Source organism: Ranitomeya imitator, chromosome 8, assembly GCF_032444005.1.
Source record: "Ranitomeya imitator isolate aRanImi1 chromosome 8, aRanImi1.pri, whole genome shotgun sequence".
Classification (NCBI taxonomy): domain Eukaryota; kingdom Metazoa; phylum Chordata; class Amphibia; order Anura; family Dendrobatidae; genus Ranitomeya; species Ranitomeya imitator.
In genome coordinates this window covers 179,328,349-179,343,150 of record NC_091289.1, presented here as the reverse complement: position 1 = coordinate 179,343,150, position 14,802 = coordinate 179,328,349, and the positions used below count along the sequence as shown (strand labels likewise).

The 14,802-nt window shown below is 44.7% G+C and overlaps 1 protein-coding gene across 3 annotated transcripts; it reads left to right on the top strand.

Annotated features, from left to right (window-relative positions):
* Positions 1 to 39: 39 nt before the first annotated feature.
* Positions 40 to 14,431, top strand: MUTYH (mutY DNA glycosylase). 3 transcript variants are annotated; one of them, XR_011315096.1, is made up of 17 exons: positions 40 to 177; positions 593 to 663; positions 739 to 857; positions 3,641 to 3,680; positions 4,078 to 4,151; positions 4,239 to 4,280; positions 4,682 to 4,753; positions 4,845 to 4,958; positions 5,053 to 5,150; positions 5,362 to 5,506; positions 6,087 to 6,177; positions 11,625 to 11,810; positions 11,879 to 12,024; positions 12,165 to 12,317; positions 13,097 to 13,138; positions 13,352 to 13,402; positions 13,511 to 13,596. XR_011315096.1 is itself a non-coding variant. In XM_069738005.1 (16 exons), exons 1-16 carry the CDS (start codon positions 164 to 166, stop codon positions 13,622 to 13,624), a joined length of 1,527 nt encoding a protein of 508 aa, XP_069594106.1. In that variant the 5' UTR covers positions 40 to 163; the 3' UTR covers positions 13,625 to 14,431. The 3 variants fall into 3 exon arrangements, 2 of the variants coding, with proteins under 2 accessions (XP_069594106.1, XP_069594105.1); XM_069738005.1 differs by lacking the exon at positions 13,097 to 13,138 and having other exon boundaries at positions 11,628 to 11,810; positions 13,511 to 14,431; XM_069738004.1 differs by lacking the exon at positions 13,097 to 13,138 and having other exon boundaries at positions 13,511 to 14,431.
* Positions 14,432 to 14,802: the final 371 nt, after the last annotated feature.

Below are 14,802 nucleotides of genomic sequence, written 5' to 3'. Positions count from 1 at the left end.
GCTAGAGCCAATCAAAGATAAAGGAATGGCAGAAAGGGCGTGTCCTGTCGTTCCGGGCAGCGCGGAGATCACAGAGCAGTGAGAACGCCTTTATTACAGTGACCACTGTGGGTTATGGCGCCTTCTGATGACGTAGATATGGTATTATTTTAAAGCGATCCTGATGCTGCGCTGCAGGTAGGAGTCACGTGGTCATCGGTGGTCGCATGTGGCCCGTCACGTGGTGGTCACGTGGTCTGTTGTGCTGTGTTTACTAACGATAAAGTTGATTGGATTGTTTATCACCTTTTGTAAATCGGTGAACGGCAGCTCGTTACAATGCGGCTTCCTTCCACGGGCAGTCATGGCGGCGCTCGGCAGCTTGTTTCCCTTCTGTTTAAAGTCAACTCAAACAGTCCCAGGCGTCCATGTTAGAAATGGACGTGAGCATCCGGAATAATTGCTAATCCAGCGCCTGTGACATCGATGGAATTTCACTCTAAATATTAATTAGCAGTCACAGCGTCTATGTAGAGTCAGTGTGGCATGCTGGGGGTTGTAGTGCACCGTCTAGAATAATTACCGGTATAACCAGTCGTTCCCATCCTCCTAGAATGGGGCGCTCAGCCACAAAACGGGCCCCGAAGAAGGAGCCGCCGTCCCCGAGCAAACAGAAGACCAGAGGTGAGAAGGCGGAGGTGCAAGAGAGGGGGCCACCATGTTATCTGGGCAGGGATTCATACTGTGTTCTCACTGCAGACCCCACCGCCCATCATTCTCCATACCATATATTTACATCCGAGGAGACGGTCACCCTCAGGAAGGAACTCCTCGCCTGGTACGACCGAAGCAAACGAGACCTGCCATGGCGGAGACTGGTACGAGATTAAAGTGCTTTAGTATCCGGACCAGAGCTGCACTCACTATTCTGCTGGTGCAGTCACTGTGTACATACATTACATTACTGATCCTGAGTTACGTCCTGTATTATACTCCAGAGCTGCACTCACTATTCTGCTGGTGCAGTCACTGTGTACATACATTACATTACTGATCCTGAGTTACGTCCTGTATTATACTCCAGAGCTGCACTCACTATTCTGCTGGTGCAGTCACTGTGTACATACATTACATTACTGATCCTGAGTTACATCCTGTATTATACTCCAGAGCTGCATTCACTATTCTGCTGATGGAGTCACTGTGTACATACATTACATTACTGATCCTGAGTTACATCCTGTATTATAATCCAGAGCTGCACTCACTATTCTGCTGGTGCAGTCACTGTGTACATACATTACATTACTGATCCTGAGTTACATCCTGTATTATACTCCAGAGCTGCACTCACTATTCTGCTGGTGCAGTCACTGTGTACATACATTACATTACTGATCCTGAGTTACATCCTGTATTATACTCCAGAGCTGCATTCACTATTCTGCTGATGGAGTCACTGTGTACATACATTACTAATCCTGAGTTACATCCTGTATTATACCCCAGAGCTGCACTCACTATTCTGCTGGTGCATTCACTGTGTACATACATTACATTACTAATCCTGAGTTACATCCTGTATTATACTCCAGAGCTGCACTCACTATTCTGCTGGTGCAGTCACTGTGTACATACATTACATTACTGATCCTGAGTTACATCCTGTATTATACTCCAGAGCTGCACTCACTATTCTGCTGGTGCATTCACTGTGTACATACATTACATTACTGATCCTGAGTTACATCCTGTATTATACTCCAGAGCTGCATTCACTATTCTGCTGATGGAGTCACTGTGTACATACATTACATTACTGATCCTGAGTTACATCCTGTATTATACCCCAGAGGTGCACTCACTATTCTGCTGGTGCAGTCACTGTGTACATACATTACATTACTGATCCTGAGTTACATCCTGTATTATACTCCAGAGCTGCATTCACTATTCTGCTGATGGAGTCACTGTGTACATACATTACATTACTGATCCTGAGTTACATCCTGTATTATAATCCAGAGCTGCACTCACTATTCTGCTGGTGCAGTCACTGTGTACATACATTACATTACTGATCCTGAGTTACATCCTGTATTATACTCCAGAGCTGCACTCACTATTCTGCTGGTGCAGTCACTGTGTACATACATTACATTACTGATCCTGAGTTACATCCTGTATTATACTCCAGAGCTGCATTCACTATTCTGCTGACGGAGTCACTGTGTACATACATTACTAATCCTGAGTTACATCCTGTATTATACCCCAGAGCTGCACTCACTATTCTGCTGGTGCATTCACTGTGTACATACATTACATTACTAATCCTGAGTTACATCCTGTATTATACTCCAGAGCTGCACTCACTATTCTGCTGGTGCAGTCACTGTGTACATACATTACATTACTGATCCTGAGTTACATCCTGTATTATACTCCAGAGCTGCACTCACTATTCTGCTGGTGCATTCACTGTGTACATACATTACATTACTGATCCTGAGTTACATCCTGTATTATACTCCAGAGCTGCATTCACTATTCTGCTGATGGAGTCACTGTGTACATACATTACATTACTAATCCTGAGTTACATCCTGTATTATAATCCCGAGCTGCACTCACTATTCTGCTGGTGCAGTCACTGTGTACATACATTACATTACTGATCCTGAGTTACATCCTGTATTATAATCCAGAGCTGCACTCACTATTCTGCTGGTGCAGTCACTGTGTACATACATTACATTACTGATCCTGAGTTACATCCTGTATTATACTCCAGAGCTGCATTCACTATTCTGCTGATGGAGTCACTGTGTACATACATTACTAATCCTGAGTTACATCCTGTATTATACCCCAGAGCTGCACTCACTATTCTGCTGGTGCATTCACTGTGTACATACATTACATTACTAATCCTGAGTTACATCCTGTATTATACCCCAGAGCTGCACTCACTATTCTGCTGGTGCATTCACTGTGTACATACATTACATTACTAATCCTGAGTTACATCCTGTATTATCCTCCAGAGCTGCACTCACTATTCTGCTGGTGCATTCACTGTGTACATACATTACATTACTGATCTTGGGTTACATCCTGTATTATCCTCCAGAGCTGCACTCACTATTCTGCTGGTGCAGTCACTGTGTACATACATTACATTACTGATCCCGAGTTACATCCTGTATTATACTCCAGAGCTGCACTCACTATTCTGCTGGTGCAGTCACTGTGTACATACATTACATTACTGATCCTGAGTTACATCCTGTATTATCCTCCAGAGCTGCACTCACTATTCTGCTGGTGCAGTCACTGTGTACATACATTACATTACTGATCCTGAGTTACATCCTGTATTATACTCCAGAGCTGCACTCACTATTCTGCTGGTGCAGTCACTGTGTACATACATTACATTACTGATCCTGAGTTACATTCTGTATTACACTCCAGAGCTGCACTCACTATTCTGCTGGTGCAGTCACTGTGTACATACATTACATTACTGATCCTGAGTTACATTCTGTATTACACTCCAGAGCTGCACTCACTATTTTGCTGCTTGAGATTTTCTTTGTAGATATGTCTGGATGACCATAATACATTTCCTATAACAGCGTCGTCCTCTTTGTTCTAGGCCGGTGCAGAAATGGATTTGAACATCAGAGCATATTCAGGTGATTTCTTGAGATCTATTGTTCTCTGTTATCAGCTCTTTTAGCCCATAAGGCAGGTAAACACATTCTATTGCTCACTGTTATCAGCCATTGCTGACTGTAGGACAAGTAAATGTATATTATAACCTCTATTTTATCAGCAATTATTAACTGGGGAAAAATTAACTTTAGGACAAGTGCATGTAATCTATTGCTCTCTGTTATCAGCCATTGTGTACTGAGGAACCACTGGCTGGACGCTGCTTGGACATTTGCATCATACGTAGCTGATATCAGCTGCTCGTGTTATAACGCTCTGACACTATATAATCTCCTGCCCTGGGCTGGTCCCGGACCCTTAGACCACGGTCAGCCGTCCTATTTCCTTGGGGTAACTCCATGTCCCCCCTCTCCTCAGTTTGGGTGTCGGAGGTCATGCTGCAGCAGACGCAGGTGTCCACAGTCATCGACTACTACACCCGGTGGATGAAGGTGACAGAGAACTCGGGGGAGGGGATTATGTAAACATTTCCAGTAAAAGTATCTCATCCACTAACATTTCTGGGTTTTGTCCTGCAGAGGTGGCCGGCGGTTCAGGATCTGGCGATGGCGTCACTGGAGGTGGGTGACCAGGACCATCTGTGTGTTACATTGTGTCAGGGCATTGTGAAGGTTCCGCGTTACCAGGTGCGATGCTCTGCAGGATCCCACATCCAATCATTTCACAGCCCAATGCAACATATAAAAGATTTACCCCTATCATTGGGAAAGGAGAATTATAAAAAGTACAATCTGCAATTCTATGCAGCCGTTCCTCATTCTGCACAGGTCGTCACCCAACTTTCCTCGGCTGCTGAAGGGCAGGACTAGAATGTGTGCTGCAGTTCAGATCTGCTATTCAGGACTCCAGGAAAGCAGGATGAGGACACTTGACAGAGGACGACGACTTCTATTAACTGAAGATTTTACGGTAATGGGAAATGCTCTTTAACTACTCACTTAACCCCTCCCTGCCCTTCTAGGAGGTGAATGAGAAGTGGTCGGGTCTGGGGTATTACTCCCGAGGACGGCGGCTGCATGAAGGAGCTCAGAAGGTTTGTGGAAGGCGTCCATATTACTTAACCTTTCAGTGAGTGGAATGGTTTGGTCCATGTTCGATCACGCCTTGGCTTCTCCGGTCTCCAGGTTGTGCGGGAGTTTGGGGGTCAGATGCCTCGCACTGCAGAAGACTTACAGAAACTGCTGCCAGGGGTGGGCAGGTACACAGCCGGGGCGGTGGCTTCTATCTCCTATGGCCAGGTGAGCCCTCCATCACCATGCTGAGGACCCAGGCTCATGCGCTATGGCCTCCCCAGAACATCCAGTCTATTCTTTGTATTTTATCTTTCGCCAGGTTACGGGCGTCGTAGATGGCAACGTCATCAGAGTTCTCTGCCGCCTACGATGCATTGGAGCGGATTTTACCTCCCCGGCCGTCACTGACGCCCTTTGGTGAGTTCTGTAGCATTAAACAGGGGTAAACAAACTTCTGCGACTTTCTAATATTCCAACTTCATCATTATTTTCAAGACCTCTGCTTGCTGTCAGTAGACAGAATAATCCTTTGATCACACTGGAATCCAAAGTCTTTTAGAAGTTTTCTTTGGTTGGGGCCAATAATATAGATGGAGAATAACACTCATCAATGTTGTATATTCTGAAGGAATTTGGCAAATGGTCTCGTTGACGCCGATCGTCCGGGAGATTTTAACCAGGCGATGATGGAGCTGGGAGCGATGGTCTGCACGCCAAAAAAAGCATTGTGCAGTGAATGTCCACTGCAGAGCCTATGCAGGGCGTACAAGAAGGTGAGGTGGATCGTCTTCCCTGGTCTTCAGTCACTGCCCCTGCTTCCCTTGTTCATCAGTTTAATAACTCCATTGGAGGGGCGCTCTGCCCCCAGCAATCACGTTTTTGTTAGAATGGTCCTTTGCAATAAGCAAATCCCATCCTGCTAATGAGACTCCAAATGAGCTGTGATAATCTGTAGAGATCTTGGTGAAAAGTGCTCAGTTTTTCTGCAGTGCCCCCACAGGGTTATTGCGGCATTACACAATTCCCAAAAACTCAATGGGCTGTGTGTGTGTAGTGGAGCAGTATGTCTCCCAGAGGGACGAGACTCTCGCGGCCACAATGTCTTGAACAGTTTGTGAATTGTATAATAGAACATTCCATTAATGTCCAACATCAGAGGTGTCAAACTGCATTCCTCGAGGGCTGCAAACATGTCATGTTTTCAGGATTTCTTTGTGTTGCACAAGTGATTTAATCACCTGCACAGGATGATTCCATCACCTGTGCAATACTAAGGAAATCCTGAAAACATGACCTGTTTGCAGCCCTCGAGGAATGCAGTTTGACACCTCTGTCCAACATTATGTGCTGTAGGTGGAGCTGGATTCTGCATCCTCCCTCAATAATCTTGTGAACGGAAGAGCAAACACACAAACCAGTCTCATCTCTGACGTCGAGGAATGTGGTGAGTGAGGAGAAATGACCCGTTCTTCTCATACTTTGCCTTATGTCATGGTCCTACATGTGGCATCTGATGGAGCAAGATGGGAATTTTTACTTTATGCAGTTTAACCCCTTTACCCCCAAGGGTGGTTTGCACGTTAATGACCAGGCCAATTTTTACAATTCTGACCACTGTCCCTTTATGAGGTTATAACTCCGAAACGCTTCAACGGATCCTGGTGATTCTGACATTGTTTTCTCGTGACATATTGTACTTCATGATAGTGGTAAAATTTCTTTGATAGTACCTGCGTTTATTTGTGAAAAAAACGGAAATTTGGCGAAAATTTTGAAAATTTCGCAATTTTCAAACTTTGAATTTTTATGCAATTAAATCACAGAGATATGTCACACAAAATACTTAATAAGTAACATTTCCCACATGTCTCCTTTACATCAGCATAATTTTGGAACCAATTTTTTTTTTTGTTAGGGAGTTATAAGGGTTAAAAGTTGACCAGCAATTTCTCATTTTTACAACACCATTTTTTTTTAGGGACCACGTCTCATTTGAAGTCATTTTGAGGGGTCTATATGATAGAAAATGCCCAAGTGTGACACCATTCTAAAAACTGCACCCCTCAAGGTGCTCAAAACCACATTCAAGAAGTTTATTAACCCTTCAGGTGTTTAATAGGAATTTTTGGAATGTTTAAATAAAAATGAACATTTAACTTTTTTACACAAAAAATTTACTTCAGCTCCAATTTGTTTTATTTTACCAAGGGTAACAGGAGAAATTGGACCCAAAAAGTTGTTGTCCAATTTGTCCTGAGTACGCTGATACCCCATATGTGGCAGTAAACCACTGTTTGGGCGCATGGGAGAGCTCGGAAGGGAAGGAGCGCTATTTGACTTTTCAATGCAAACTTGACAGGAATTGAGATGGGACGCCATGTTGCGTTTGGAGAGCCACTGATGTGCCTAAACATTGAAACCCCCCACAAGTGACACCATTTTGGAAAGTAGACCCCCTAAGGAACTTATCTGGATGTGTGGTGAGCACTTTGACCCACCAAGTGCTTCACAGAAGTTTATAATGCAGAACCGTAAAAATAAAAAATCATATTTTTTCACAAAAATTATATTTTTGCCCCCAATTTTTTATTTTTCCAAGGGTAAGAGAAGAAATTGGACCTCAAAAGTTGTTGTCCAATTTGTCCTGAGTACGCTGATACCCCATATGTGGCAGTAAACCACTGTTTGGGCGCATGGGAGAGCTCGGAAGGGAAGGAGCGCAGTTTGACTTTTCAATGCAAAATTGACAGAAATTGAGATGGGACGCCATGTTGCGTTTGGAGAGCCACTGATGTGCCTAAACATTGAAACCCCCCACAAGTGACACCATTTTGGAAAGTAGACCCCCTAAGGAACTTATCTAGAGGTGTGGTGAGCACTTTGACCCACCAAGTGCTTCACAGAAGTTTATAATGCAGAACCGTAAAAATAAAAAATCATATTTTTTCACAAAAATTATATTTTTGCCCCCAATTTTTTATTTTTCCAAGGGTAAGAGAAGAAATTGGACCTCAAAAGTTGTTGTCCAATTTGTCCCGAGTACGCTGATACCCCATATGTGGCAGTAAACCACTGTTTGGGCGCATGGGAGAGCTCGGAAGGGAAGGAGCGCCGTTTGACTTTTCAATGCAAAATTGACAGGAATTGAGATGGGACGCCATGTTGCGTTTGGAGAGCCACTGATGTGCCTAAACATTGAAACCCCCCACAAGTGACACCATTTTGGAAAGTAGACCCCCTAAGGAACTTATCTGGATGTGTGGTGAGCACTTTGACCCACCAAGGGCTTCACAGAAGTTTATAATGCAGAGCCATAAAAATAAAACAAAATTTTTTTCCCACAAAAATTATTTTTTAGCCCCCAGTTTTGTATTTTCCCTAGGGTAAGAGGAGAAATTGGACCACAAAAGTTGTTGTCCAATTTGTCCTGAGTACGCTGATACCCCATATGTGGGGGGGAACCACCGTTTGGGCGCATGGGAGGGTTCGGAAGGGAAGGAGCGCCATTTGGAATGCAGACTTAGATGGAATGGTCTGCAGGCGTCACATTGCGTTTGCAGAGCCCCTAATGTACCTAAACAGTAGAAACCCCCCACAAGTGACACCATTTTGGAAAGTAGACCCCCTAAGGAACTCATCTTGATGTGTTGTGAGAGCTTTGAACCCCCAAGTATTTCACTACAGTTTATAACGCAGAGCCATGCAAATAAAAAATATTTTTTTTTCCACAAAAATTATATTTTAGCCCCCAGTTTTGTATTTTTCCAAGGTTAGCAGGAGAAATTGGACCCTAAATGTTGTTGTCCAATTTGTCCTGAGTACGCTGATACCCGATATGTGGGGGGGAACCACCGTTTGGGCGCATGGGAGGGCTCGGAAGGGAAGGAGCATCATTTGGAATGCAGACTTAGATGGATTGGTCTGCAGGCGTCACATTGCGTTTGCAGAGCCCCTAATGTACCTAAACAGTAGAAACCCCCCACAAGTGACCCCATATTGGAAACTAGACCCCTCAATGAACTTATCTAGATGTGTTGTGAGAACTTTGAACCCCCAAGTGTTTCACTACAGTTTATAACGCAGAGCCGTGAAAATAAAAAATCTTTTTGTTTTCCCACAAAAATTATTTTTTAGCCCCCAGTTTTGTATTTTCCCAAGGGTAACAGGAGAAATTGGTCCACAAAAGTTGTTGTCCAATTTGTCCTGAGTACGCTGATACCCGATATGTGGGGGGGAACCACCGTTTGGGCGCATGGGAGGGCTCGGAAGGGAAGGAGCATCATTTGGAATGCAGACTTAGATGGATTGGTCTGCAGGCGTCACATTGCGTTTGCAGAGCCCCTAATGTACCTAAACAGTAGAAACCCCCCACAAGTGACCCCATATTGGAAACTAGACCCCTCAATGAACTTATCTAGATGTGTTGTGAGAACTTTGAACCCCCAAGTGTTTCACTACAGTTTATAACGCAGAGCCGTGAAAATAAAAAATCTTTTTGTTTTCCCACAAAAATTATTTTTTAGCCCCCAGTTTTGTATTTTCCCAAGGGTAACAGGAGAAATTGGTCCACAAAAGTTGTTGTCCAATTTGTCCTGAGTACGCTGATACCCCATATGTTGGGGTAAACCCCTGTTTGGGCACACAGGAGAGCTCGGAAGGGAAGGAGCACTGTTTTACTTTTTCAACGCAGAATTGGCTGGAATTGAGATCGGACGCCATGTCGTGTTTGGAGAGCCCCTGATGTGCCGAAACAGTGGAAACCCCCCAATTATAACTGAAACCCTAATCTAAACACACCCCTAACCCTAATTCCAACGGTAACCCTAACCACACCTCTAACCCTGACACACCCCTAACCCTAATCCCAACCCTATTCCCAACTGTAAATGTAATCTAAACCCTAACCCTAACTTTAGCCCCAACCCTAACTGTAGCCCCAACCCTAACCCTAATCCTAGCCCTAACCCTAGCCCTAACCCTAACCCTAGCCCTAACCCTAGCCCTAACCCTAGCCCTAACCCTAGCCCTAGCCCTAACCCTAGCCCTAACCCTAGCCCTAACCCTAGCCCTAACCCTAGCCCTAACCCTAACCCTAGCCCTAACCCTAGCCCTAACCCTAGCCCTAGCCCTAGCCCTAACCCTAGCCCTAACCCTAGCCCTAATGGGAAAATGGAAATAAATACATTTTTTTTTATTTTTCCCTAACTAAGGGGGTGATGAAGGGGGGTTTGATTTACTTTTATAGCGAGTTTTTTAGCGGATTTTTATGATTGGCAGCCGTCACACACTGAAAGACCCTTTTTATTGCAAAAAATATTTTTTGCAATACCACATTTTGAGAGCTATAATTTTTCCATATTTTGGTCCACAGAGTCATGTGAGGTCTTGTTTTTTGCGGGACGAGTTGACGTTTTTATTGAAAACATTTTTGGGCACGTGACATTTTTTTATCGCTTTTTATTCCGATTTTTGTGAGGAAGAATGACCAAAAGCCAGCTATTCATGAATTTCTATTGGGGGAGGCGTTTATACCGTTCCGCGTTTGGTAAAATTGATAAATCAGTTTTATTCTTCGGGTCAGTACGATTACAGCGATACCTCATTTATATCATTTTTTTATGGTTTGGTGCTTTTATACGATAAAAACTATTTTACAGAAAAAATAATTATTTTTGCATCGCTTTATTCTCAGGACTATAACTTTTTTATTTTTTTGCTGATGATGCTGTATGGCGGCTCTTTTTTTGCGGGACAATATGACGCTTTCAGCGGTACCATGGTTATTTATATCTGTCCTTTTGATCGCGTGTTATTCCACTTTTTGTTCGGCGGTATGATAATAAAGCGTTGTTTTTTGCCTCGTTTTTTTTTTTTTTTTCTTACGGTGTTTACTGAAGGGGTTAACTAGTGGGCCAGTTTTATAGGTCGGGCCGTTACGGACGCGGCGATACTAAATATGTGTACTTTTATTGGTTTTTTTTTTTTATTTAGATGAAGAAATGTATTTATGGGAATAATATTTTTTTTTTTTTTTCATTATTTTGGAATATTTTTTTTTATTTTTTTTACACATTTGGAAATTTTTTTTTTTACTTTTTTACTTTGTCCCAGGGGGGGACATCACAGATCAGTGATCTGACAGTTTGCACAGCACTCTGTCAGATCACTGATCTGATAGGAGTGCAGGCTGCTTCACAGTGCCTGCTCTGAGCAGGCTCTGTGAAGCCACCTCCCTCCCTGCAGGACCCGGATCCGCGGCCATCTTGGATCCGGGGCTCGAGCAGGGAGGGAGGTGAGGAGACCCTCGCAGCAACGCGATCACATCGCGTTGCTGCGGGGGGCTCAGGGAAGCCCGCAGGGAGCCCCCTCCCTGCGCGGTGCTTCCCTGTACCGCCGGCACATCGCGATCATCTTTGATCGCGGTGTGCCAGGGGTTAATGTGCCGGGGGCGGTCCGTGACCGCTCCTGGCACATAGTGCCGGATGTCAGCTGCGATAAGCAGCTGACACCCGGCCGCGATCGGCCGCGCTCCCCCCGTGAGCGCGGCCGATCGGCTATGACGTACTATCCCGTCCAGGGTCAGATAAGCCCAGGGCACCTCGACGGGATAGTACGTCTAAGGTCACAGAGGGGTTAAAAAAAAAACTGCCCCCATAGGAGTGCATATAACCACGAGGCAGGGCATGGTCCTGTGCTTCAGTTGTTGGATAAGTGCCTGTACCTTATACAGTGGTCTCCAAACTGTGGCTCGTCAGCGGCTTCAAAACCAGGATACTGGGAGTTGTAGTTTTACAATTGCTGTAGAGCCACAGGATGGAGTCACCGACTCATGATAATTAATGGTCTATATGTCTGTGACTGACACATTGTAACAGATCTGTTCCTCCGCAGCAGTCACCTCCTGCTCTCTCTGTATCCAGCCCAGTGATCAGTGGGACCGCAGCCTCGGAGTGGCCAACTACCCCCGCAAATCTGCAAAGAAGCCATCAAGAGAAGAGCAAACTGTCCTGTGTGTGTGGGAGCGACCCGGAGAACTGGGGGTCTCGGAATATTTACTGGTTCAGAGACCCCAGAAAGGTGATGTATTGTGACGCTCTGCTTAACCAGTATATCAGCCCTTGTACTGACCGCCGTGTCCTGGGCAGGGCTCCTGGCTGGGATGTGGGAGTTCCCCAGCATGCTGTCAGAGAAGACGCTCGCTGAGAAGGAACGGGAGGACATTCTGCGATGCCGCCTCCAGGCGCTGAGCGGCTCTGACGTTTCCATAAAGGATCTACAGTATGTCGGGGAGGTAAGAAGTCCATTAACCATGAGGCTGCTGCTCAATGCAGAAACATTACTATTGGAAAAAATAAAAAATAAAATATATATATATATCAGTCTGATCAGAAGAGGACTGTAATAGCCGGCCATGGCTTCTTCTCCCGGCAGGTCGTCCACATCTTCTCCCATATAAACCAGACGTACCTGGTCTACTTCCTACACTGCGCTTCTGCAAAGGTGGAGGACGCGGAGCACCCAGCAATGCGTTGGGTCACCAGGACACAATTTATGGAGTCCGCCGTCCCTACCGCCATGAAAAAGGTAAATGTCTGGAAAGTTCCACCATTAACTCGCGGCTCTTCTCCGTTCATATCTAGTTCAGCTTTGTATTGTGGTCTCCTGCGATCTGAGGGTAGATCTGGGGGTCACATAGCCCCTGCACTGAGCTAAGCCCCAAGATCGCAGCACTGACAATGGTGCAACTAAAACAGCAGGACTTTCAAAGTAGCCAGATGTGTAAATGGAGAAAAAAAATAATTAAAACTGCAAAAAAACAGTAATGAAATATCTAAAGATCTGTAATGTATTTAAAGGGATATTTCCATCATAGCAAATGATGGCTGATTACTAGGTTATGCCATCACATAATGAATGCTCTGGGACCCCACCGATCCTCAGATAGAAGGGGCCGCAGCGCTGCTTCAATGCTATACTTTTTCATAACTTCTTCATGTACAATAGCACCCCGGCCACCCGGAGCAGAAACTGAGAGGAGGACTTATCAATGAGTCCATTTTGCAGCCCATTATCGGGTTTGCCAGAGGACAGACCCCAATAACCAAAGCAATTGTTACCATCCACCTCTCGTGTCTCCCCTCTTCCCTATAGATTGTAAGCTTGCGAGCAGCAGGGCCCTCACTCCTCCTGGTATCTGTTTTGATCTGTGATTATTGTTATGCTGTAATGTCTATTGTCTGTACAAGTCCCCTCTATAATGTAATGCGCTTCGGAATATGTTGGTGCTATATAAATAAAATAATAATTATTATTAATGACATATCCTGGCTAAGGCGCCCCCGTAACGTTTGCATCTCTGGCAGTGTCGCCCAACAGTTTAAAGATGCGCCAAATGTATAGAAGAGGCAAGTTCTTAATGAGTTTGACGCACCTGTCTCCAGCACTGCCTTTATTAAGATTGATGCCGAGTCGAGGCCAGAATTCTGCTGCGGCTGCTTTATTGTATTCACTACCCCCTAACCCCCCCCGTTCAGCTTCTAAAATGGCTGATAACATGGAGCAATAGATTGTATCGCCTGCTCCATAATTAAAGATTATGTCACTGTTGACCTTTCCAGATCCTGAAGTTCTGCGAGAGTCGGAGGTTCCTGAGCGGCGGAGCGGAGGCGGTGAGTGCATGATTATTATTATTATTATTATTTATTGTTATAGATGCACACCTTGTCTTACCGCAGCCTTTGTTTTTTGCTAACGAACCTTTATTCTTAATCTTTCAGTCCAGAAAAAGGAAAAAGGACATAAGCGATATCCAGCTGCCCGCCGGTAAAGCCAAGGTGGACAGCAAGCAGAGGTCTATACAGAGCTTCTTCAAAGCTGCTGTGAAGAAATGAGCCCGGATGGATGTGACAAGTCTGCAACTTTCTAATAGCCCATGGCCCCCATTAACTGCCAGAAGATCCCGACCATATCGGGTTCCACCAAGCTTTTTCTAATACCCGTGCGTTGCTTGCTGTCTGTGAACTGACTTATTGTTTAAATTAAGAGGCGGCACATCGGTCCTGTCCTTGTGCCTCTCACTTGGGAGAACCGCACTCACCTCCTGGTTCATTACACTAGGTCAATGGGAGAGAAGGTTATTCGTCTGACATCTGAGTCATTACCCTTTCTGAGGATTGTGCACACTGGGTACAGTTCTAGGGAATGTTCGGGGTAAGGAGGACAGGATACTTAGAATGTTACCGTTTACTGACTGCAAAGAATTGAAATACGGTGTATTGTAAAGGCGCAGATCAATGATGAAGCCTTTTTATAGGAGGCCGGACCATGGCGATTGTCCAATGTGTTCTCCTGATGCAGAATCAAAGACATTCTTGTTTTATAGATGCTACACGATTAGGGGAAGGGGCACGGAGATTTGTGCTGTGAGCTACGTAAGCCCCCCAGGTCCCACGATTAAAGCATGAAGCGACCATGAATCCTCCAATAGTTCTGATGCGCTGACCTCTACCGACGTTATTGTGCACATTGGAGCCGGCGGCGGCCGGACCCTGAACCCCTGCGGAGGCCGAATGAAGCGATGTGTCGGCTTTATATGTCATACAGCTTATTTTATATTATTCTAAATCAGTAATCTGGACCCAGTCTACAGAACATGTTTTTTATACATTTTATAAGGAATAAAACTTTTTATATTCTTACGTTGCCTGATTTTCTGCCTGATGATAAAGTCAATTTAGGTAAAGGTCATGTTTTTATCATAACTTTGATGAATTTTGATCATGTTTATGTTTCATAAAGCCATGTTTAAAAAAAATACAGTATATAGAGGTGTTATCAGTCATTGTACAGGAGGAGGACGAGGTGAGCTGTGACATCACCTATTGTGAATGGTGGATCCTGTGTTATCTGCTTTATATAGAGGTGTTATCAGTCATTGTACAGGAGGAGGAGGTGAGCTGTGACATCACCTATTGTGTATGGTGGATCATGTGTTATCTACTGTATATGGAGGTGTTATCAGTCATTGTACAGGAGGAGGAGGTGAGCTGTGACATCACCTATTGTGAAT

Excerpts from the sequence above, each read along its gene's own strand:
- MUTYH (XM_069738004.1), top strand. Across the intron at positions 5,151-5,361 it reads GCCGTCACTGACGCCCTTTG|GAATTTGGCAAATGGTCTCG; the intron begins GTGAGTTCTGTA and ends TATATTCTGAAG. Across the intron at positions 6,178-11,624 it reads CTCTGACGTCGAGGAATGTG|CAGTCACCTCCTGCTCTCTC; the intron begins GTGAGTGAGGAG and ends GTTCCTCCGCAG.